The 25,727-nt window shown below is 40.8% G+C and overlaps 1 protein-coding gene across 7 annotated transcripts; it reads right to left on the reverse strand.

Moving 5' to 3' along the window:
* Positions 1-3,291: 3,291 nt before the first annotated feature.
* Positions 3,292-25,044, reverse strand: LOC120049825 (polyadenylate-binding protein-interacting protein 2B-like). Of its 7 annotated transcripts, none has more exons than XM_038996277.1 (5): positions 24,292-24,419; positions 17,060-17,217; positions 13,231-13,407; positions 11,328-11,470; positions 3,292-4,682 (listed from the first exon to the last, which is right to left on the reverse strand). In XM_038996277.1, the coding sequence occupies exons 1-5, from the start codon at positions 24,296-24,298 to the stop codon at positions 4,667-4,669; spliced, it is 501 nt and encodes a 166-aa protein (XP_038852205.1). In that variant the 5' UTR covers positions 24,299-24,419; the 3' UTR covers positions 3,292-4,666. The 7 variants fall into 7 exon arrangements, with proteins under 7 accessions (XP_038852205.1, XP_038852204.1, XP_038852207.1 ...); XM_038996276.1 differs by having other exon boundaries at positions 11,328-11,475; positions 24,292-24,418; XM_038996275.1 differs by lacking the exons at positions 3,292-4,682; positions 24,292-24,419 and adding exons at positions 8,503-10,163; positions 24,833-25,044 and having other exon boundaries at positions 11,328-11,475.
* Between the last annotated feature and the right edge of the window lie 683 nt (positions 25,045-25,727).

The following is a 25,727-nucleotide window of genomic DNA, read 5'->3' on the forward strand; positions in this document are numbered from 1 at the left end:
TCACCACCTTAAATAAGCATGGAGAGTGATGGAGTGCTGCATCAGATGACCTGGCCTCCACAATCACCCAACCTCTACCCAACTGAGATGGTTTGGAATGAGTTGAATTGCAGAGTGAAGGAAAAGCAGCCAGAAAGTGCTCAGCAGATGTGGGAACTCCTTCAACACTGTTGGAAAAGCATTCCAGGTGAAGCTAGTTGAGAGAATGCCAAGAGTGTGCAAAGCTGTCAGAGGCAAAGGGTGGCTTCTTTGAAGAATCTAAAATCACTAAAACACTTTTTTGGTTACTACATGATTCCATGTGTGTTATTTTATAGTTTATGTCTTCACTATTATTCTACAATGTAGAAAATAGTAAAAATAAAGAAAAACCCTTGAATGAGTAGGTGTGTCCAAACTTTTGACTGGTACTGTATGTGGAGTCCCAAAAACCAAGGCATTAACGTTATAGGGAATGGGGAGAGCGGAATGGAATGTGACTGGAGCGGAGATCTGTGTGGTTCATAAATTAAGGAAGGGGGTAGTAGAATCTGGGGAACAATACCACTCCGCTGTGTATAGTGATATCAGGAAATAGCTAGTTGGAGAGGAAGGACAGCTAACTGTGTACAATATAGAGACTACTATGAAGTTAAATTAAACGTCACACACCCAGATCATGGTGGGAGTAGCAGAGATAGTGTGGTCATTTCAGACACTATTGTCAACTTTCAGTGAGGGGTTCATCAAAGAAGGTACGATTGAAGGATGCTATAGTAACAGCATGGAACTGGACTAGAGCGCAAATGAGGGGATTTTGAGGTATGCATCATGGGCAGTGTTAGTAGTAGCAGGGGTTACCTTAGTAGCATTGTTGGGATATCATCTTCTGAGGGCATTGATGTGAAACGTATATACAGTGCTGAGTTACCTCAAGATGTAAATAAGAATTTGTTCTTAAGTGACTTGCCTAGTTACATTGCAATGTCTGAATACCAAATAATGAGAAGTGCATAGGAAAGATGTGCGTAGGAAATGGGTACATTTCCTTAGTCTGAGTCGGCCCCATGTTGAACAGGGCTGTAGTAAATAGCTACATAGGTAGTATTATACCCTGTTCCCAGTAACACACCATGGCTGCGTTTGAAATGGCACCCTATTCCCTACATAGTGCACAAACATATGTGGTCCAAAGTAGTGCACAAAAATATGTGGTCCAAAGTAGTGCACTATCTAGTGAATAAGGTGCCTTTTCAGATGCAGCCCATCAGTTTCTTATTCATCCTCTTCCTCACCAGCCACTCATGTCCCGCCCAGTGTACTACCAGTATAACAGTCGCTGACTAGCCACCATCATCATAATTAACTTTATTATCATCATCTTTCAAGTTAAATCTATATTGTATATTTATTTTTTATCTTCTATCGCAAATTAAAAACATCTAGATACACCCTTCATCTGTCATTTCAAATTCCACAATTTTGCTGAAGTTATACATGCATTATTTCAATAAACACTGCACTTTCTGAATTAAAAAATATATAACTATGCTAATGAGGGCTGTTCTACAATACATTTCTCCATAAACCTTAGGAATAGTAACTTCTTAACCTTCTCTCAAGTAGGGTGTAGAAGGTCCATGTATCCAATGATGTGATAATAGCAGTGATGATGTAGAACAGAGCAGCCTCATATAAACCAATCTCACTGAAAGACGTTCAAGGAAACCTTCCCACTGTGTGCGCGTGGGTCTCAGATGAATGGGAAGGTCAAAGCAACTTTAGACTATTTTTGACCTTGGTCCTGGTTGAGATCTGCATACCTTTTTTTCCCAATACCTCTTTTCCCCACTCCCTTCTTTACCTCCATCCTTTCATTGAGATTAACAACCTTATTCTATCAAATCACTGATTTTAACAAGTTCACATTTTATTTTATTAAGACCACCAGACATAACTGCAGTTTCACATTTTTATTCATCTTTTTGTATTGAAATTCGTACTTTGGGTCGTTAGGACTTTTTCCAACGCAAAATCCATTATTTTCATGTAAATCCAACTGGCAGACAATTCCTATTGGTTGACCCAGGGTGCACGTGGCCTGTGGTTGGTCAACCCTAGCTCAAGTCCCACCCATTCATTTTAAACCTCCGAGACACTAATCTAGCGTTCCCCCCCCCCACCATAACAGTTAAGATTAGTGTGATTCATAAATGGTACCCAACTGCCTATGTAGTGCACCACTTTTAACCAGGACCCTTTGAGAGCTCATAGGGAATGCTATGGGCCCTAGTTAAAAGTAGGGCACTATGACAGAAGAGCAAGAGGCTGCACTGCAGTACCTGGTTCGAATCCAGGCTGCATCACATCCGGCCGTGATTGGGAGTCCCATAGGGCGGCGCACAATTGGCTCAGCGTCGTCCGGGTTTGGCCATGGTAGGACGCCATTGTAAATAAGAATTTGTTCTTAACTGACTTGCCTATTTAAATAAAGGTTCAATTAAAAAAAAATAAGGGCATAGGGTGCTATTTGGGGGACACATCCATTCCCGTTTTGACCACAGGCTACGGAAACCCAAGAGACAAACACCTTGCTCCTCTAAAAACGAGATTGATTAACAGATAAACCTGATAATGTATTGATCAACATTATTGATCCAACAAAGTTAAACATGATGCTTCCATTCCTTCAGTACTGCGAGAGGCAATGGCACCCTATTCCCCATTGAGTGAACTACTTTTGACCAGAGCACAAGTCAAAAGTAGTGCACTATAAAGGGAATAGGGTGCCATTTGAAACGCATACCAGGGAACGGCCTAGTTACAAACCAAACACCAATACCCTAACCCATGCACTCTGGTTCCCCATCACGTGACACCTCAAATTATGCACTTCTTTAGATCAGGACGCCAGGTTCTGATTAAAAGTAGGACTATATTGCGGCGTTTACACAGGCAGCCCAATTCTGATAATTTTCACTAATTGGTCTTCTGACCAATCAGAACAGCTCAAAAATATTTGATTGGAAAAGATCTGATGTAATTGGTCAAAAGACCAATTAGTGGGAAAAAAATATCCAAACTTGGGTGACTGTGTAAACGCAGCCTATGGGGAATAAAACTTCAACCTTTTCACCCACAAGGAGGTAGTGAACAATGGTGTAGGGCAGGGGTATTCAACTCTTACCATACAAGGGTCAGAGCCTGCTGGTTTTCTGTTCTACCTGATAATTAATTGCACTCACCTGGTGTCCCAGTTCTAAAATCAGTTCCTGATTAGAGGGAAAGATAAAAAAATGCAGCGGAACTGGCTTCGAGGTCAGGAGTTGAGTTTAAAGGGTGTAGGGGATAGGAAAGATGAGTAATTGGTTTGGAACCGGGCTCATGAGAAATAAAAACAGCTCTACACAGAGTGAGTCTGTATGATGATGATGTCATAACAGGAAATGAGACAGAAGAGTAATGTCATATTGTGACCAGAGGTACGTCGTAACAGAAATCTAGAACGGCCAACTGTGTCGTCCACGTTGGCTCCAGTCGTCGTTCATTAACAATAATTACATTCGTAGTTGGATTCCAATTAGAATGGTAACGTTGTGGAACATTCTGGCGCCAACAAGGCTGCCATGAAACGTATAAATGCAGATCTCAAAATGGCACCCTATTTTTACTGTATGGTGGAACAGGGTATCATTTGCAATTCGCTTGTTGTATTAGCATGGAACTTTTAGGTGCCAACATGGCAACCATGAAAAGTAAAAAATAAAGTCGGAAAATCTCAAGAGTTTGCAATTTCTCTGTATATGTATGCCTTTATATGCGTCCTAAAAAGCACCCGTTTTCTTATGGAGTGCACTACTTTAGATCAGGGCCCACAATGGTAGGGCCCTGGGCCCAGATTCACAAAACCTTAAATCTATATTTAAGAAGAAATGTCTTAAGGAAAAAAATAGTTAAGAAGAAAGTTAAGCAAAGTTGCTATTCCTCAAAAAGGTTATTGGAAATGTTATTGCACATTTTCTCCCTAAGTAAAAATTAAGACTTTATTTTCAAGTATCGAATTTCATTAATTTCATCATAAATAATATTTAAAGCAATTGAACATGTTTATTTCACAAACTTCATCTAAAAGTTTCAGTATTGATAATTTTAAACCCAAGTTTTAGAACAGTAATAAATATGCTAACATGATTGCCATTGCTTGCTAAAACGGTTGCCTAGCAACAAACATCTTAAGAAGATTGAGAAGTTCATAAGAAAATCATTAAATCTTAAGATAATGCACTTAAGAATAAAAACAAGCTAGTTTGTAAGTTTTTGCGTTTAGAAGTGTTTTGTGAATCTGGGCCCTGGTCAAAAGTAGTGCACTACATAGGGAATAGGGTACTATTTGGGATATATACCTTGAATGCAGCAGCAGCGCCCTCTATAGGGCTCTGTTGATACTGATACCCCGCCCCTGTACTTTAATAAACAAGTTGAAACAAATAAAATAAAAATCTTAAAGAAAATAAGTTCCCCCACCCCCTTACAGGTTTCTACCTACACACCCTGGACCTGTGTGTGTTTTGCGGTCAAGGCCGCCAGAGTCTCTGCAAGGTTATGTGAACGTGAGTGTTTGTGCTCCCTGGGGTTGAGGGGGACTGCTAGTATTTCACTCCCGGAACGAACTCCTTCGCATCAGGGTTCAAGTTGCTTTTCCTCTGCAGAGATAGATAGATGGAGTGGGACGGAGGAGTGGAGTGATTAAGGAGAGAGAGAGGGAAAGTGTGAGAACCCTCAAATTGTACAAACTAATTTACATTTTACAACGACAAGACCATTGTTGTACAGAATATGGTGTGTGTAAGTGAATGGGTTTTCCTTAAAGTGTGTGTGTTCCATGCAGAAGCATCACCACAACGCATAATATTGTGGAGAATTTGGTAGTATGTCCAACAGGCCTCACAACCGCAGAGCGGTTTGCTGATGTCAACGTTGTGAACAGAGTGCCCCATGGTGGAGGTGGGGTTATGGTATGGGCGGGCATAAGCTACAGACAACAAACACAATTGCATTTTATTAATGGCAATTTGAATGCAGAGATACCATGACGAGTTCTTGAGGCCCATTGTCGTGCCATTTATCCGCCGCGATCACCTCTGGTTTCTGCATTATAATGCATTGCTCCATGTCGCAAGGAACTGTACACAATTCCTGGAAGCTGAAAATGTCCCAGTTTTTCCATGGCCTGCATACTCAGACATGTCACCTATTGAACATGTTTGGGATGCTCTGGATCAACATGTACGACAGCGTGTTCCTGAGAGAGGAGTGGGACAACATTCCACAATCAACAGCCTGATCAACTATGCGAAGATGTCGTGCTGCATGAGGCAAATGGTGGTCAAATCAGATAATTTTTCTGATCCACGCACCTACCTTTAAAAAAATGAAAATTCGCCCAACTTATTGTGGGAAGCTTGTGGAAGGCTACCTGAAACGTTTGACCCAAGTTAAACAATTTAAAGGCAATGCTACCAAATACTAATTGTGTGTATGTAGACTTCTGACCCACTGGGAATGTGATGAAAGAAATAAAAGCTGAAATAAAGCATTCTCTACTATTATTCTGACAATTCACATTCTTAAAAAAAAATGCTGATCCTAACTGCCCTAAAACAGGGAATTTTTACTAGGATTAAATGTCAGGAATTGTAAAAATGTATTTGGCTAAGGTGTATGTAAACTTCCAACTTCAACTGTCCATACACATACAAAATATCAATATGCATGTATATCTTACAGAAATTGGTTCAAATATCGGCAAAAATAAATTCGCAGAATACTGTAGCCTAGGCCTATATAAATATTTGCTCATATGGGCAGAATATTTTATATAAATTCATTCATATGGTTATATAAAAGGCTGAAGGCTAAAAACAGACTATACTATATCTATACAAAAGGAGGGGGTTGTCTTGAATATTCCATCTGTAAACCAGTACTTAAGAGTTGCACAGGGGCTCCAAGTTGCATGTGGTTGTAAAGATCTGAATTTTGGCTTGCTGGAGGAACAGCTCTCCATTGTAGCCCTTATAGCTGTCAGGGATGACGAGTTCAGAGAGGGATGTAGGTACAGGGGCCATGCCGGTTAGTTCTTTTGTAGGTGCGTCAACTTCATGTTTTTCCAGAGAGAGCATTTCTCCCCAAATAGACACAGACCATCCATGTGTACCACAGTCCACAACTTGGTTGGTTTCTTCCTGGGTCTCCATGCTTCTCTCCTTCAGGACATTCACCTTTCGGATCTGAAGCCGAGCATTCTCTAGATAACCATCAGTGAGGATTAGGCAACTTCGGCATAGGAAAGCATCATACTCGGTGCACTTCCAAAAGGACATGTATGTATATACACAAAAGTATGTGGATACCCCTTCAAATTAGTGGATTCTGCAATTTCAGCAATACCGGTTGCTGACAAATGTATAAAATCGAGCACATAGCCATGCAATCTCCATAGATAAACATTGGCAGTACAATGACCTTACTGAAGCGCTCAGGGACTTTAAAACGTGGCAGTCATAGGATGCCACCTTTCCAAAAAGTCAGTTCATGTCAAATTTCTGCTAGAGCTGCGCCGGTCAACTGTAAGTGCTGTTATTGTGTAGTGGAAACGTCGAGGAGCAACAACAGCTCAGACGCAAAGTGGTAGACCACACAAGCTCACAGAACGGGACCGCCGAGGGCTGTAGTGCGTAAAAATAGCCTGTCCTCAGTCACAACACTCACTACAGAGTTCCAAACTGCCTCTGGAAGCAACAACTGTTCGTCTGTAGATTCATGAAAAACGGGTTTCCATGACCAATTAGCCGCACAAAAGCCAAAGACTACCATGCACAATGTCAAGCGTCGGCTGGAGTGGTGTAAAGCTCATCCCAATTGGAACATAGAGCAGTGGAGACTCGTTCTATGGAGTGATGAATCACGCTTCACCATCTGGCAGTCCGATGGACTAATCTGGGTTTGGCGGATGACAGGAGAACGCTACCTTCCCCAATGTAGAGTGCCGAAAATAAAGTTTGGTGGAGGAGGAATGATGTGTGGGGCTGTTTTTCATGGTTCGGACTAGGCCCCTTAGTTCCCAGTGAAGGGAAATCTTTACACTACAGCATACAATGACATTCTAGACCTTTTTCAGGTCTGTGCTTCCAACTTTGTGGCAACAGTCTGGGAAAGGCTCTTTCCTATTTCAGCATGACCATTCCCCCGTGCACAAAGCAAGGTCTATACAGAAATGGTTTGTCGAGATCGGTGTGGAAGAACTTGACTGGCCTGCAAAGAGCCCTGACCTCAACACCATCAAACACCTTTGGAATGTATTGTAACGCCGACTGCGAGCCAGGCCTACAGCCCACAATCAGTTCCCGACCTCCTTAAAGCTCTAGTAGCTGAATGGAAGGAAGTCCCACAGCAATGTTCTACTGGAAAGCCTTCCCAGAAGAGTTATAGCAGCAAAAGGGGGACTAATGCCATATTTAATGCCCAGGATTTTGAAATGAGATTTGACGAGCAGGTGTCCACATACTTTTGGTCATGTCTGTCGGTGTTCCCCTTCATGCAACATGATATTTTTTTCCATGCACAGAGGAAGAATTCAGGTTCCATTGCTTGTTCTGACCTCCTCTAAAAATAATGAATGCTGAGGGTAGTAGTGCAAGATCTTTTTAAGCACACTATATGGATTATTAACATGAACAACTTGCAATTCAATTGCTGGACTATTCAAAGCCATCTATCCAACCCTTCTACTCAGATCCGGCAGTTCAGAGGATAGTTTCAAAGGTAATCAACTAGGCCTAATTATTGTTCATTAGCAGCATACTTTAGTTTGTGTGCCTATTATTTTACATTTAAGTATGACCTAAAGAGAAACGTATTCTGTTGTCATGGGAATGTAACACATTCCCCCCCAAAATGTACTTGTCCAAAATCGTGCATAAAAAAAAATGTGTACCTTGTATTAATGGCAGTTTTGTCTATCAATATAAAGCATTTATCCGTGAAATTAGACAATGAACTTGAACCCTGTTTCAACAAATAAAAAAAGCTTTATTTCCTTGTAATTTTATTACAATGTTATAGTCTTGTGAATCTCATGCATATTTTTTGATTGAAAACGGGAGAAATTGACAAATACTGATTTCAAAACAAATGGACTACATTCTCATTCATATTATCAAGACGAGGTGAGTATCAAAACGTTTTTAAAAGATGCCCTTGCCTTCAAAGTTGAACCTCAGATAGATCTTTAGTATAATAGCCGTTAAGGTCAACTCATTAAGGGATTGTGTTCTTTTGAAATAGCCTACATTTTCCGTATCATAATGAAACGACATAGGCCATTACAAAATCCATTTGACCTATGGGTCATTCTTGGGCTGCGGTAATATATTTTAGAAGTATACTATTTTTTTAAAGATAAAATGCATTTTCTGAACACCGCACAACATTAAGTACATATTAAACCTTCAAGAAAACATATTCCCCAACTCCGGCATTAAAGCCCTTTTATTGTCAATTTGTCTGATATGGACACATTTATCTTCAACCCTGTCACAGACAATATGGACGTCGTCTGAATATAATTATAAAAAGATACTTGTTATAAAAGCAACATTTACCTAATGCTCATGTGTTCCCCAAACCAACTATTATAATATACAATTCATGTAAAACCTCAAATTTACTATATTAAACCCTGAAATACACATCGTCAGCGAGCTCATTTAAATAAAAAAATGCTTTCAATTCAGAATGAACTAATCTTCTTCAGATTGTGCTTAACATTTCAGACTGAGCTCAGAAAGCATTAAATTCATATTCTTCTTTGCCATTTTATTTACCAAATGTTGTCATTTGACAGGGTTGAGACTAGGGTTGAAAACTGTGAAAGGGTTGAGACATCAGTTTCCATATAAATTAGTTTACTATCAAAATCCCTCTAAGATTTACCGCAAAACATTGCATGCAACCACGTAATAAGGACATTAGATACATTTAGAATACTCTGGGTTTTATTAACCAAACTGCAGTAAATATCTAAACAAATAAAAACCATCACGCATTAGAGTAATTAACATTCAACAGGTTATCAAAAAAGTTCAACGTGTCAAACTGTAGGAACATTTTCCAAGGGCGTTTAGAAATGCTAGAACAGCTAACTACAGCACTACTGTCAGCATGACTATCCTTCTCTGGAGCACCATATTCATTAATTCATGGTTTTCTTCCTGAGAGTCTGGCCCACACATCTCTCTCAACGAGGCGGGATGTCACACGCTGCGGGGTGGAATCGTCGACACCGGTGCCGCCGCCCATTGACTCTACCGGCAACCCCTGTATATATATCCCCGTTATTGTTATTTACTGCTGCTCTTCAAATTATTTTTCCTCACCTTTTTTTTTTTTAGGGGGGGTATTTTCTTAACTGCATTGTTGGTTAAGGGCTTGTAAGTAAGTAAGCAATTCACTGTAAGGTCTACACTTGTTGTATTCGGCAAAATTTGATCAAGGACTTCATCCAATTGACACCAGTGGATGTCGTCTTGAGAAGGCCAGAAAAATTAGTTTGGTCCTACATGACGCAAACATTTCACTTATATACACTCATTCCATCCGTGCCGAGGATGATGCGTGCCTTGAATACAGGTTATCATATTCCACTACACACACCACTACCCAAAAAGACTTGGATTTGTCTACAGCTTGTGGATTTTCCTCATTGGCTGGCTGTTCTGGAGCAGCCAGGACCTTCTGCCTGAAATTGAAGTGATGTGTGTTAAAGCATGTACAGCTTAGGTCCTTCTTTGTTGAACAAAGGCAGCTGACATCACGAGACATCAGCTCACCAGGAGCAAGGATGATGACCTGGTGTATTCTCATGGTGGAGGGCAACGCTTTCAATCGGGCTTGGCATCATCTCCATCGCACATGCTCATTTCCTCTCCTTGCTTCTTTTGTATGCTGTTCCACTGGTCTCGTTCACTTAAAACACTGATACTTATCTTTTTCCCTGCCTCAACATTTCTTTCCCATCTCTGACGCGCTCTCTCAAGGTATTGTTCCCTTTTTTCTGGGTCAGCATTTTGACGTGCTCGACACTGCCTTTGTCTTTCTGCTGCTGATGTGGGCGCCATCATTCCCTAGACGTTTCAATGGATAATGTTAAAGCAAAGATTCTTAGAATATATACACTATAATCCTTGAGTAATTTAGGATCTAGAGTGACTTAAAAAGGAACAACCGAAGTTAAGTCTTGCCCAACTCTCCTACCACCAGGCTACATGCAATATATTTTGTTCACATGGAACACATTACAGCATGTTTATAAGTGAATATAAACAATATGTATAATTCATTTGTTTAGATGCAATATCCATAAATAACTCAACCCTGTCACAGGTTTACAACCCTGTTACAATGAAACGTGGCGGTTGAGTTTTTTGGCTCAAATGGCCTCTGCTCCTCACGTGGAGAAAAACAGGATACCCCATGCGTGCATGATATTGATAGATTTATACTTCAACCCATGAAATGAATATACTTTATACTTCAACCCATGAATACACATTGATAAGTACTAGTTTTCCATCTTTATTTCATCTAACGGGGTTGAGTTGGTCAGCTCGACGATCCCCACCGGACTTAAAAAAAAACAGATGTGATTACTTGCCCGTTTCTGTACCATTCAGTTGAAAAAATTTCACTTCCTGTTAATGATTGCACATAAGGGTGGATTGACCATTTTTATTGGTGGAGTTTGGTTGGCGTGACGGGGTTGAGTGTAGACTGAGGGACAGAGCTAAAATTGTGTGATTTTAAATCAATAATCATGAAAGTATTTTTTTATCAAATAAATGCAACAAAACAAATGTTTGCATTAATGGCAAAAGTTAATTATGTGCACATTTTAATATTCATTTCCCAAGTAAAAATGAAGTGAACCGCTTAGGGTACATGACAATTGTCAATTATTAAATCCACTTCAAAGCAGTGTAGATCAGTGATTCCCAAACAGTCCTCAGGACCCCAATGTGATAATTAGTTGATTATTTGAGTCAGCTGTGTAGTGATAGTTTTTTGCCCTAAAAGCTGCACCCCTTGTGGTCCCGAGGATCGAGTTTGGGAAACACTGATGTAGATGAACGGGAGGAAAATTATTTTTAAAATCACGGATTGTGTGCCAGAGGGTGAATGGGCAAGACAAAATATTTAAGTGCCTTTGAATAGGGTATAGTACAAGGTGCCATGCGCACCAGTTTGAGTGTTTCAAAAACTGCAACGCTGCTGGGTTTATTCACAGTTACCTGTGTGTATCAAGAATGGTACACCATCCAAAGTACATCGAGCCAACTTGAGAACTGTGGGAAGCATTGGAGTCAAAATGGGCCAGTATCCCTGTGGAACGCTTTTGACACCTTGTAGAGTCCATGCCCCTACGAAATTGAGGCTGTGCTGGGGGCAGAAGGGGGTGCATTAGGTGGTCGAATGTTTAGAGTAGATATTCTGCCCATATGAACACATTTATTTTAAGCAATATAAACAGCTATGCATGATTTAACGGAAAGCAGCAAAGAGAAACATTGTTTAACATGCTTTAACTTCTTTGGGACAGGGGCAGTATTGAGTAGCTTGGATTAAAAAGGTGCCCATAGTAAACTGCCTGCTACTATGTCCTAAAAGCTAGAATATGCATATAATTAGTAGATTTAGATCGTTTTAGAAACTTCAGAGTGTTTTCTGTTTGAATGTTGTATGTGAGTATAACAGAACTCATATGGCAGGCTTTTTTAGTGTTTCAACTCTTTGCCTATCCAAGATACCGTGGAAATGGGGTCATGTTGCACTTCCTAGGGCTTCTACTAGATGTCAACAGTCTATAGAACCTTGTTTGATGCTTCTACTATAAAGGAGATTGAATCAGAGGTCTGGCAGAGGGCCACAAGCTAGTCACACGCATTCACATGAGGTCGCTTGCGTTTCATAGCATTTCTGAAGACAAAGGAATTCTCCGGTTGGAAACTTATTGAAGATTTATGATAAAAACATCCTAAAGATTGATTCTATACTTAGTTTGACATGTTTCTACGGACTGTAATATGACTGTCTGAACTTTCACCTGGACCTGCCAGCGCGTCGTCAGTTTGGATTGTGTACTAAACGAGCGAACAAAAAGGAGGTGTTTGGACATAAATGATGGACTTTATGGAACAAATCAAACATGTATTGTGGAACTGGGATTCCTGGGAGTGCATTATGATGAAGATCAAAGGTAAGTAAATATTTATAATGCTATTTCTGACTTCTGTTGACTCCAACATGGAGGATATCTCTTTGGGTTGATTGGGCTCTGAGCGCTGTACTCATATTATTGCATGGTGTGCTTTTTCGAAATCTGACAGCGGTTGCATTAAGGAGAAGTGCATCTAAAGTTCCATGCATAACACCTGTATTTATCAACATTTATAATGAGTATTTCTGTAAATTGATGTGGCTCTCTGCAAAATCACCGGATGTTTTGGAAGCAAAACATTACTGAACCTAACGCGCCAATGTCAACTGAGATTTTTGGATATAAATATGAACTTTATAGTCCTATGAGTGTCATCTGATGAAGATCAAAGGTTAGTGATTAATTTTATCTCTATTTATGCTTTTTGTGACTCCTCTCTTTGGCTGGAAAAATGGCTGTGTTTTTCTGTGGCTATGTACTGACCTAACATAATCGTTTGGTGTGCTTTCGTCGTAAAGCCTTTTTGAAATCAGACACGTTGGCTGGACTCACAAGTGTAGCTTTAATTTGGTGCATGTGTGATTTCATGAAAGTTAAATTTTTATTGCTAGCGTCCCACATATCCCAGAGAGGTTAATAAAAGACTCAGACAGGATATAAAGCTGGCTTCACATTTTATAACGCTACAAGGAAACAACACATCTTGGCGAAGTTGATTGCGTGAGGAGGGTCTGTAAGCTGTGTAGTACCTTCCACAGAAAATTTTGCTCGACAAAAAAGACACGTAAAATGCTGTGCGTGTGTTCAGCACTTCCCTCTACCGCCATATTGTCTGCGTTTCCCCCATTACCAACTGACAGGCCTTTAAGCTGTTGCTGGATCTGGCTGACACGTGTGTGTGCGTGTGTGTGTGCGTGCATGTTCCACGCTGTGTGTGTGTGTGTGTGTGTGTGTGTGTGTGTGTGTTCCATGCTCACCGCCATCTCCTCTGCGTTTCCTCTGTCACTGACTGACAAGCCATTGAGCTGTTGCTGGATCTGCCCCACCCCTGAGGGGAGGTCTCTGGCCGGGATGAACCAATCCTGGTCCTCCTCATCTAACATCTCCTGGAAACAACGCTCCAAGAACTCCTGCTCCAACAGTTCCTCTTCAACCTAACAGTGACAAAGGAGAGAGGGTTTAGTATCTACACTGGACAAATATAAAAACATGCAACAATAAGATTTTACTGTGTTACAGTTCATAGAAAGGAAATCTGTCAATTAAAATAAAATGTATTAAACCCTAATCTTTGGATTTCAAATGACTGAGAATACAGATATGCATCTGTTGGAGACAACCCTGATGAAAACAGCTTGTCTGTCGAAATGTTGGTTATTAGGTTAAATTATTGCATCTGAGCTCCTAGTGTGCGGCTCGCCTTTTCTTTTTCAATTGGTCACAGATCCCGTACCTTTAAAAAAAAATGTTTAAAAAAGGTAGGGGCGTAGATCAGAAAACCAGTCAGTATCTTGTGTGACCACAATTTGCCTCATGCAGAGTGACACATCTCCTTCACAGAGTTGATCAGGCTGTTGATTGTGGCCTGTGGAATGTTGTCCCACTCCTCTTCAATGTCTGTGCAAAGTTGCTGGATATTGGCGGGAACTGGAACACACTGTTGTACACGTCGAACCAGGGCATCAAAACATTCTTCATGGGTGACATGTCTGGTGAGTATGCAGGCCATGGAAGGACTAGGACATTTTCAGCTTCCAAGAATTGTGTACAGATCATTATGCTGAAACATAAGGCGATGGCAGCGAATTAATGGCATGTCAATGGGCATCAGGAACTCGTCACAGTATCTCTGCCCATTCAAATTTCCATCGATATGCAATAGTGTTCGTTGTCCGTAGCTTATGCATGCCCATACCATAACCCCACCACCACAAGGAACTCTGATTTGCTGATGTCAACGGTGTGAACACTCGCCCACACGACACCATGCACATCTACAATCTGCCCAGTACAGTTGAAACTGGGATTTGTCTGTGAAGAGCACTTCTGGGTTCTTTTATTTCAGCTCATTAAACCAACACTTTATATGTTGCATTTCTCTTCAATATATATGGAGGGAGACAGAAGCAACGCTCCAGGAACCCCTGCTCTGAAAATTCCTCAGAGAGAGCGGAGGAGGATATAGTTAATATGCACTCAGTGACCAGTTTATTAGGTAACCCACCCTGTTCACGAAAATGGTTCGCTCCTACAGACAGTGAGTCACGTGGCCATGGATTGCTATATAAAGCAGGCATTCAGTTGCTGTTCGATTGAACATTAGAAGAATGGGCAAAATGAGTGACCTAAGAGACCGAGTGTGGTAGGATCGTCGATGCCAGGCACGCCATTTCCAGTATCTCAGAAACAGCGGGCCTCCTGGGCTTTTCACACACGTCTAGGGTTTACAGAGAATGTCACGAAAAAATTATATTTTTTAAGTATGGTTTATTTCGACTTTATTTAACCAGGTAGGCCAGTTGAGAACAAGTTCTCATTTACAACTGCGACCGGGCCAAGATAAAGCAAAGCAGTGCGACAAAAACAGAGTTAAACAAACGTACAGTCAATAGAAAAATCTGTATACAGTGTGTGCAAATGAAGTAAGGAGGCAAGGCAATAAACAGGCCATAGTGGCAAAGTAATTACAACTTAGCAATTAACACTGGAGTGATAGAGGTGCAATTAGAAATACTGGTGTGCAAAAGAGCAGAAAAGACCCAGAGTCACCTCTGCTGCAGAGGATACGTTCATTAGAGTTAAAAGCCTCAGAAATTGCAGCCCAAATAAATGCTTCACAGAATTCAAGTAACAGACACATCAACAGTTCAGAGGAGACGGTGTGAATCAGGCCTTTGTGGTCAAATTGCTGCAAAGAAACCACTACTAAAGGACACCAATAAGAAGAGACTTGCTTGGGCCAAGAAACACGAGCAATGGACACTACACCGGTGGAAATCTGTCCTTTGGTCTGATGAGTCCAAATGAGATGTTTGGTTCCAATCGGCATGTCTTTGTGAGACACAGTAGGTGAACGGATGATCTCCGCATGTATGGTTCCCACCGTGAAGCCTGGAGGTGTGATGTGTCGCGGTGCTTTGCTGATTTATTTAAAATTCAAGGCACACTTAACCAGCAAGGCTACCACAGCACTCTGCAGCAATAGACCATCCCTTCTAGTTTAGTGGGACTATCATTTGTTTTTCAACAGGACAATTGCCCAACACACCTCCAGGCTGTGTAAGGGCTATTTGACCAAGCAGGAGATTGGAGTGCTGCATCAGATGACCTGGCCTCCAATCACTCGACCTCTACCCAACTGAGATGGTTTGGGCCGCAGAGTGAAGGAAAAGCAGCCAACAACTGCTCAGCATATGTGGGAACTCCTTCAAGACTGTTGGAAAATAATTCCAGGTGAAGCTGGTTGAGAAAATGCCAAGCATGTGCAAAGCTGTCAAGGCAAAGGGTGGCTTCTTTGAAGAAGCTCAAATATATTTTGATTTGTTTTACACTGTGTTACTACATGATTGTGTTATTTCATAGTTTGACTTCACTATTATTCTACAATGTAGGAAATAGTAAACCTTAACCTTTCTGGTGCAGGGGTCCCGCTAGCGACCCACCGACAACATCCTGTGAAATTGTAGAGCACCAAATTCAAAATACAGAAAATGTAATATTAAACCTTCATGATAATACAAGTGTCATACATGATTCTTTAGCTTAGAATCTTGGCAATCTAACCGCATCGTCGGATTTCAAAAAGGCTTTACGGCGAAAGCACAGCATTCGATTATCTGAGGTCAGCGCCCCACAACAGCATATTATCCAAACAAGCACAGGCGTCACAAAATCCCAAATAGCGATAAAATAAGTCACTTACCTTTGAAGATCTTCCTCTGATCGCAATCACAAGAGTCCCAGGAACACAATGAAGTCCTTCTTTTAAATTCCTTCTTTATATCCCAAATAGTCCGTTTAGTAGGTGTCATTGAGTTCAGTAATCCACCCGTTCAGAATGCAGACATAGGAGTTCCAAAAGTTACCAGTAAAGTTTACGCAAACAAATCAAACAACGTTTCTAATTCATTATTAGGTACTCTAATATCTAAATAAACAATAATATTTCATACGGAGCAAACTATTTTCAATAGGAAAGGAAAAGAACGCAGCGCACGCCCTCGGTCACGCGCTCAATGAGACTAGTTTTGCCATAGGACTTCCTGAGGATAAAACAACTATTCCTCGTTGGTTTTTCAGAATACAAGCCTGAAACCATGTATAAAGACTTGACATCTAGTGGAAGCCATAAGAACTGCAATTTGGGAGGCGGAAGTCTTTGGTTTCAATAGCTTAAACTTGGAATTGCCTGGCAGGTCAACAGAAAAAAATTGGTCCTCGGGTTTGCGCCTGCCAAATCAGTTCTGTTATACTCAGACATAATTATAACAGTTTTAGAAACTTTAGTGTCTTCTATCCAATACTACCATGCATATCCTAGCTTCTGGGCCTGAGTAACAGGCAGTTTACTTTGGACCTCAGTCATCCAAAATTCCAAATACTGCCCCCTCTCCCTAACAAGTTTCACATTCAATACTTGACTGAGGGAGCTTACAGATGTCTATGGGGGACAGAGGAAGGGGAAGTCATTCATTTCAAACAGAGCAAGTCCATGTAACCTTTGATTTGTCGCCACATTTTAATTTAAGATTGCCTAAAGGGGTGAACACTTATGCAACAATTATATTTTACTTTGTGTGTACCAACCTGTCTGTTGTACGCATCCTCGTTCTCCATCCACATGTACTCAGCGAAGGGATCGTCTCCTCCCTGTTCACCCTCTCCTGCATGGCCATTGGCTACAGCCTCCATGCCTTCCTTCCCCGGCGTCTTCGCTACCTCGGGACCACTCATCTCCGACGGCTCTGATTGGGCGGGATAGATAGATGAATGTTTTTTTGCTGGCTACTCACTAGCATGTGGGCTTGTGCTTGAGAGATTGTTTATGAGACCTGTGTTAATTTTCTATAATGCCTGCTACAATAAGTTACTCATTATTAGTGAATGTGCATGATTGAGAGAAATGCCACAAAATATTTAACCATTCATTAAGCAATGAATAATGCAAGTCTTGGCACTATAGGCTCTGCTCCTTCAGGGTAGCCCACTGCCAAGCACAGACCCATTGACTTTCCACACTTTCACATTACAGCCTTATTCTGAAAATGATAAAGTAAAAATATTTCAGCAATCTACACACAATACCCCATGATGACAAAGTGAAAACAGGTTTAAGTCTGGTCTCTGGCTGGGCCACTCAAGGACATTCAGACTTGTCCCGAAGCCACTCCTGCGTTGTCTTGTTGCTGTGTGCTTAGGGTCATTGTCCTGTTGGAAGGTGTACCTTCTCCCCATTCTGAGGTCCTGAGTGCTCTGGAGCAGGTTTTCATCAAGAATCTCTCTGTACTTTGCTCTGTTCATCTTTGCCCAGTCCCTGCCGCTGATAAACATCCCCACACCATGATGCTGCTGCCACCACGCTTCACAGTAGGGATGGTGCCTGGTTTCATCCAGATGTGACGCTTGGCATTCAGGCCAAAGAGTTCAATCTTGGTTTCATCAGACCAGAGAATCTTTCTCATGGCCCGAGTCTTTAGGTGCCTCCAAGTGGGCTGTCATGTGCCTTTTACTGAGGAGTGGCTTCCATCTGGCCACTATCATAAAGGCCTAATTAGTGTGGTTCTGCAGAGATAGTGGTCCTTCTGGAAGATTCTCCCATCTCCATAGAGGAACTCTGGAGCTCTGTCAGAATGACCATCGGGTGACCAAGGGGTCTGAACACTTACCGAATGCACTGTATAAGCCTCGGATCTCCCGAGTGGCGCAGCAGTCTAAGGCACTGCGTCACTGTTGACCCAGGTTCGATCCCAGGCTGTCACAACCAGCCGTTACAGGGAGTCCCATAGGGCGGCGCAGAATTGGCCCAGCGTCATCTGGGTTAGGGGACGGTTTGGCTGGGGGGGGGGTGCTTAACTTGCGCTCTAGCGACTCCTTGTGGCGGGCCGTACGCCTGCAGGCTGACTTCGGTCGTCAAGTATGAACGGTGTTTCCTCTGACACATTGGTGCAGCTGGCTTCCTGGTTAAGCGGGCAGGTGTTAAGGAGTGCAACTCTCCCATTGGAGAGTTGCAGCGATGAGACAAGATCGTAATTTGGAGAAAGAGGTAATATACAAAAAAATACATTTAAAAAATTACATATGCCTATGGGCTAGGCTACATGAGATGTTTGACTATGATTTGAAATAGTCACAAAAACAAGGCATGCGCTGTTGCTTGCACACACTGGGCATCATTCACAAGTGCTAAGTTAATATTGTCACCCATCAGACTACTCTAATTAAATATGGTCTTTATATACTCAATAATATGTGTGAACTTAGTTTTGATTTAGAATGTACCGTTATCATGCACCTGTCTCGGAACAGGGGCGTGGGGGAAAACAATATGTAATCTATGCACTTAAATAGCGAATGGATGACTCTTTCCCGTGGTTAATTTTCATGCCAGCCTGGTAGGCTATATTGCTGTTGCAAAGCACTTAATATTAGGAAAGTTAATAAATAAATAAGTAGGCTAAGCCTATAGAAAGCTGATGGGATCTGCTTTTTAATAGGCCATCAAAACACTGTTCTCACGCAAATCCATAGCCTATAGAAATGTTGCAGAACATGAGCTCATTAAGCGTTTGATTTGATTTTCAAAACATTGATGTCAGAGTGATTAGAGGGACAATGGTGCTGAGTACAAGGCAGTTAGTCATTAGTGGACTACCACACTTGCTATCGGCAGCACCAGAGCTCAGAGAAGCCTAGTTACAGTGATTAAATGGTCACAGAATTTGACTGCGGCCATGACTCATTACCGCCACATAGGCGGTCACACGGTCACCGTAACAGCCCTGGGCATGACCTTTGCTTAGCTGCAGTTCATAACCACTGGAGTGGAGTCTTGTCAGTTTTTTCTTGTAGGCCTAGATGTTGGTGTGTGTGTGATAAAAGAGCCAGGCCATCGGTGAAGCCAAGGTCTCTTGCCTGATCTTCTGTTGTTCACTGGATGACCTAGTCTATTGCCAGGTTGAAGAGTAAGGCAGATAACACACAACCTTGACGAACTCCGGACTTCACAGCAAAGCTTGTGTTGTTTGTTCCCAGTGTGCATGAAAAGTTGCTGTAGAACTGTTTTATGAAGTTAACATGTCTGGATTCCATCTGCAACACATTTCATCAGCCTTTTGAAAAGACTTGATTCAAAGAAAGTTCACTCAACTCTCACACAATATCCTCCGACAGCAGCCGACCAATCATGATAAAATGTGTTGCGGAAAAAATCCAGACATTAAAAGAGAATTCAACCATAAAAAAAAGGTATTAAACTTATTAGAAAAATCATAAGACATGAACAAAACGCATCAGTGATTTGTATTTTCCTGCAAATTTCTGAAACGACACAGGAATGCCCCGGCGTGCATGTGCGCAAATATGTCTACACTTTGTGTAGCCATTACCGATGATGCTAATGATAACCTTCTAGTAGATTGAGAAGGTTTTTGGGAAAGCCTTTCCATTACATGTTAACTACAAAGTAGTGTATGCCTACCTGTCAGAATATCATGATTATTTGCATCACTACAATGGCGCTGGAGGAGATGGCTGACGTTTTACGGTCCCCTAACCAATTGTGCTATTGTGTTTTTTTATTGTTGCGTTATTTGTAACTTATTTTGTAGATAATGTCTCTGCCATTGTCGCTTATGCACTGTAATGTTTTTCTTAACTGCATTGTTGGTTAAGGGCTTGTAAGTAAGCATTTCACTGTAAGGTCTAACTACACCTGTTGTAGTTGGCGCAAGTGACAAATAAAATTTGATATTGTAGTTTATTTACATTCAAACCGTCAACAACCACTCCAAGAGGGAAGAAACAATACTAACACCATATGTCTGCACTTTAAACACTGTGATGAAACTAGATAAACAAGGTGTGTGTAGCTTTGTCAATGTTGTTGTAAGAGTTCCATTAACCCCGATAATGACAAATTGAATACATTTCGATAAATGTATTTTGTTTAATATCATTCCAATCATAAAGGGCTACACACAGGTCAAAAGTAGTGCACTAGCCTATAAAGGGAATAGGTTGTCATTTCAGACAAACACATATAGGCCTAATTTTAGCAGCTTGTTAGTTTAGAGGGAGGTAACACCTGTGCAGGGCCGGATAAACACCCTAGAGCCGATGTCCGCGCCCCGTGGAAATCTTACTACCATAATAAAACATCTCCATCAAACTGTCAGTTTAAAATACAGATCTGTTTTTTCCACCACATCCGCGAATGTCGCACTTCTACATCAAATTTTATTTGTCACACACGTGATCAGCAGATATTATTTATTGTGGGTGTAGCAAAATGCTTGTGCTTCTAGCTCCAACAGTGCAGTAATAGCTAACAAATTGCACATATAGCCAACACACACAAATCTAAGTAGGAATGAATTACGACTATATACATATGGACGAGCAATGTCAGAGCGGAACGGACTAAGATACAGTAGAATAGTATAGAATACAGTATATATATGAGTAATGCAAAATAAATATTAAGTGAATGAGACATCGTTGAATAGTATAGAAAACAGTATATACATACGAGATTAAATGCGGCGAAAGGTGACAGAGCTAGACGGAGATAGAGTGGTGTTTGTCAGACCATGAGTGTTCTGATAGGACAATATAATACTTTGTACAGCTGTGTTGTCATCTAGTGGCGAAGGTGGGTACTGTAGCTTAAAATTTTCTAACTCTCGGTGCAGAGCTATTTCCTGTCAGAACAATCCGAGCAACAACAGAGATAGTCTATCTTACTAGGCCTTGGTTAAAGATACGTCTAAGTACTTTGAGGTAATAGGACATGCGTTTGCTAATTCAAATTGTGTTTCTAGAATTTATGTTATTTACATGTTTATTCTAGTTTTCTAATTTCCGATTATGCTAAGCTAATTGCGCTAACTATTGTCCATCCACTTAACATTATGTGTTAGCATGCTAGCTAAAGTTTTGTGACGGAATTTAGCTTCTTTGGGTTTTGGACGTATATAACTATTTTAAGTGTTCAAATATCTCGTGACAGAGCTAAAGTATAGTTATTAAGCTATATGGACACTTAGATTGTGTGTATATGTTGTGTGTGTATATGTTTTGTGGCACCTTTCCTGTGATGTAAATTGTCATAATTTCTGCAGTCATGTTGGCTAGCTAGGCTTATTTTCTTGACCCCTCTGTGGAAAGGTGAGACTCTCACGAACACATCGGTTGTTTTGCTCTAGGAAGGTCCCAGGTACCAGCTGAACATTTTTATGGAAGTATATATGGAGACAGTTTAGTGCCAAAAATAAGGAGTTAAATACATTATATCTCAGATATAAGACAGACACTTCAGAACAAGCCTAATTGAGTATTTGTTTTTGGGGGGGGGGGGGGGGGGGGGGGGGAAATGGCAAGGCCAAATGAAATTAACAAAATATATATATACACACTAAGGGGTCTTAATTTTGAAAATAGCATAAGGATCCTTGTTATTACCTTCTTAAAACAATTCCATATAGCTTAGATGAAGGGGTGTTAAGAATTCATAGGCCAAAGGAAACTATTGATCCTCTGTGGCTATATTATGCTCTCTGGTGTATTTTGAACATTGAGAGCAGGCTCCTGTGGTTGGAATGTTTGGCCTCCTGGGCCCAGGGGATTCAGCCCCTGTATTATTTTGGTCCTGCACCTGTGGCACAAGTAGTTTTTAATTAGCCATCTACCCACAGTGAGAGAGTGTGTCTCAAGACTCAGGTGAGAAAACTGGCAGGTGCTTTTTCCCTTGCTACATGCTGCTACTAAATAAAGAATGTCACATAATAGCAAGCAACATATACCTACTACTGCAACTGTAGCAGGCTAGCTACATTTTTCATCCGAGTAGTCTTATATCCAAGTCTAAATCTGTATCCCATGCAGGTGTGATAAAATACATACGCTGCAATTTAATCCCACTAAATTATGCAAATAAACCCATAGACTGATTAGCATTACCTGTCCAATGTATTTCCATCAATGAATAGGCAAAAAAGCATTTTGCAAATGAGATTTGTTTTTCTCTCCCAGACAACTGGACGGGGAAAATTGTATTAATTGGCTTTTCTAAAAATAAAAAATGGCAAAAAGTGACATGGTCAAAGGAAAAAAAATCTGGCCTATGATGTCAACACAACGGGCCATGTAATGGTGCTTATGTAATTTTACCTTTATTTAACTAGGTAAGTCAGTTAAGAACACATTCTTATTTTCAATGACGGCCTAGGAACAGTGGGTTAACTGCCTTGTTCAGGGGCAGAACAACAGATGTTTACCATGTCAGCTCGAGGGATTCGGTCTTGCAACCTTTCAGTTACTAGTCCAATGTAGCTAGCTGGGACACACTTTTCACACCACCTCAAAACAAAGTGATTTTCGTAGCAGGTTAGGAGAGAATTTTTCAAAGCCTAACCGTAGTCTCCTAACCTACTACGTTAATTCTCCTAACCTGCTATGAAAAATTAACTTCGGAATCGAAGTGGCATGAAAAGTGTGTTCCCCATAGCTAGCCAGCTAGAGACTTGCATGAGTGTAGCAATTGCATTCAAATCTAAATCAAATGAATTGGTCACATACAGATGTTATTGCAGGTGTAGCAAAATGCCTGTTTCTAGCGCCGACAGTGCAGTAATATCTATCAATTTCACAACATATACACAATACACACAAATCTAAGTAAATGAAGCTGATATATATATATATATATATATAAAATAGGCAGTTATATAGAGATCTAGCGTGCTACAGTAGCTAGGCTACTCAGCTACAACACGGGCAAGCCTATATGCTAGTCATGACACCCACCCAACGTTTGCTTGGTGCTGTTGAATACATCAACATCAGTCCTAACAGACGGTTACATTTCCAGTTCTCGTGCCTTAGTAATATCATGCTAATGAAGTGCAGGACAATGAGCTAGAGCTAGCTAACGTCACAAATGAAACCACGTGTTGTATTTATTTTACAATCAACAATGCCAGGATTACACCTGTAGGTTGCCACTGGCTTTCCATCTGATTATCCACATTTGTTTTACTAGTCTGGTGTATTCATTAGGGAAACAGTTTACGATTTAAGAACCAAAACGTCAGGTTTCTATTGGACAAATGTATTTAGACCACTGCTCAATCGGCGGTATTAATACACCACTGGGTTTTTCTCTGCCTTGTGAAATGCTTAATTCTCGACTAAGACTTTGGCTAAATCTTCTAAATTCGTGGTGGTGGATTAAATGCTAGCTAGTTATATTACCCTGCCTCCCATTGCTAGTTTATAATAAACCAGTGTCACAGCTTGTCAAAAAGGCTAGTTAGCTACATTTGTCTCAAAGGGCTAACATCAAGGTTGGTTACAACACACAGGTAGTACATTAAGTTATAACATAATAGTTACATGAAATTAGCGAACTGTTAGTTAAAAAGAGAGGGTTTAGCTAGGTAATACTAGCGGGCTACACCATGACCATGCGACCACCACCACGGATGGGCCTACAAGGAAAACATAACGGAACGCTAGCTAGGAGTTAACTAGCTAGCTAAATTTCACAAAACATTGACAGTGAACATGTTTTGGAAAATGGAACAGCAATATTAAATTATAGAACTCCACAAAGCAATGTAACAACGCGTCGGATTCCATTCACATGGCACAATGGATTGATGCGTCAGAGACGCAACTAGTTAGGAAAACTAGCAATGCTAGCTGGCTAGTTAAGTGAATGGGATTTAGAAAGGAAACCGCTCAAAACGCAAGATTCAGCGTTCAACTGCGTGGCTGTGAAATCCACGTACAAACTGACAGTGGGTGTTCGGAAGTAGTACCTGGCATCTCGTGCTTTCGCGTTACTTCAAGCAGACAAATTAACGTATTTCCAACACACTTTCCAGGCGAGGCTAGCTAACGACATTAGGAACACCGTGGTCGGTATGCTTGAACAAACATCAAACACGCGCCCCCTCCCGTCTCTTTCACCAAAAACACACGCGCGTGTAGCGGAGTGGTAAGAAAAGGTAAGTATAAGGGCTTTATTTGTTGAATATTGGAATAGAAACAAAAATATACCAGACTGTTACTAAACAGTTGTTGCTTGTGACAGTGGATAGCTCCAGTTCAAAGTAATGCTAGTTAAAAAAAGAGCACTTTGTTGGCTAGCAGAGTAAACAACGTTATGTTAGCTAGCTAACGGACAATGCAAAGTGTGTTTTCAGAAAACCACTAACGTTATATCCTTTATAGTTACATACTTAGCTTTGTTTTGATATTCAACTGTCAAGCAAAACGAACAATGCGGGCATTCTGAATAAAAATAAACAGGCACAGCTATTAACTTAGCAACATAGCGACTTACCAATAACTACTCACCAACCAAGTTGAGATGTGATAAACAAAACCCGTCTTAAAAACTAAACAAAGGCGGCGTCTCCTGTCTTCCCGGAAATGCAAAAGAACCACACCACAAAACAATTGAATACATCAGATTTAAGCCTCGTAAATATGCGTCTTTGTCAGTTTTCTCTCATTATTGGCCATAGAGAGACTCGAAAATCACGATTTGTCCCACAAAGGCGAGCCAGGAAAACGGTCACGTGGTACCGATTGTCCAACTGTACACACAGAACCTTCGTTAAGCCCCGCCTCCTTTGTTACTGTTGCAACCTCAGACAACATTTTCCTGGGAAGCTCAATTTCCATAGCCGTGGGAAGTAGGGGTGCTGACAGGGTTGGGTAGGTTACTTTCTAAGTGTAATCCGTTACTGTTACATGTCCAAAAATTGTAATCAGTAACGTACCTTTTGGATTACCCCAAACTCAGTAAAGTAAGATGATTACATTCCGTTACTTTTAGATTACTTTCCCCCTTAAGAGGCATTAGAAGAAGACAACAATGTATGTTACCAATTGAACAACATCTATTGCAGGATAAATCAATGTTAAAGTTTACATAGCTGGCCATATATCGATGTTACATTTTACTTTATGGGTTGGTTATGTAGGCTTCTTCTAACCCATTGCTTTCTACTACATATAATAATACGATTAAATTATATATTTACATTAGAAACCAAAGTCTATCAGAATTCCAGTCATTCCAATTCATGTTATACCCCTTGATCTTCAAGAATAGGACTTGGAAATATGGAAGTATAGATTAACCAAATTGTTTTACCCGAGCATGACCCCAAAACTAAGGATTTATTCGCCAGCCCTACTCTACTCAAATTGACTCTTTGATTCAAGTTGAAAAATAAATGCTGCG

The sequence above is a fragment of the Salvelinus namaycush genome, chromosome 6 (genome assembly GCF_016432855.1).
Source record: "Salvelinus namaycush isolate Seneca chromosome 6, SaNama_1.0, whole genome shotgun sequence".
NCBI classification, from domain to species: Eukaryota; Metazoa; Chordata; class Actinopteri; order Salmoniformes; family Salmonidae; genus Salvelinus; species Salvelinus namaycush.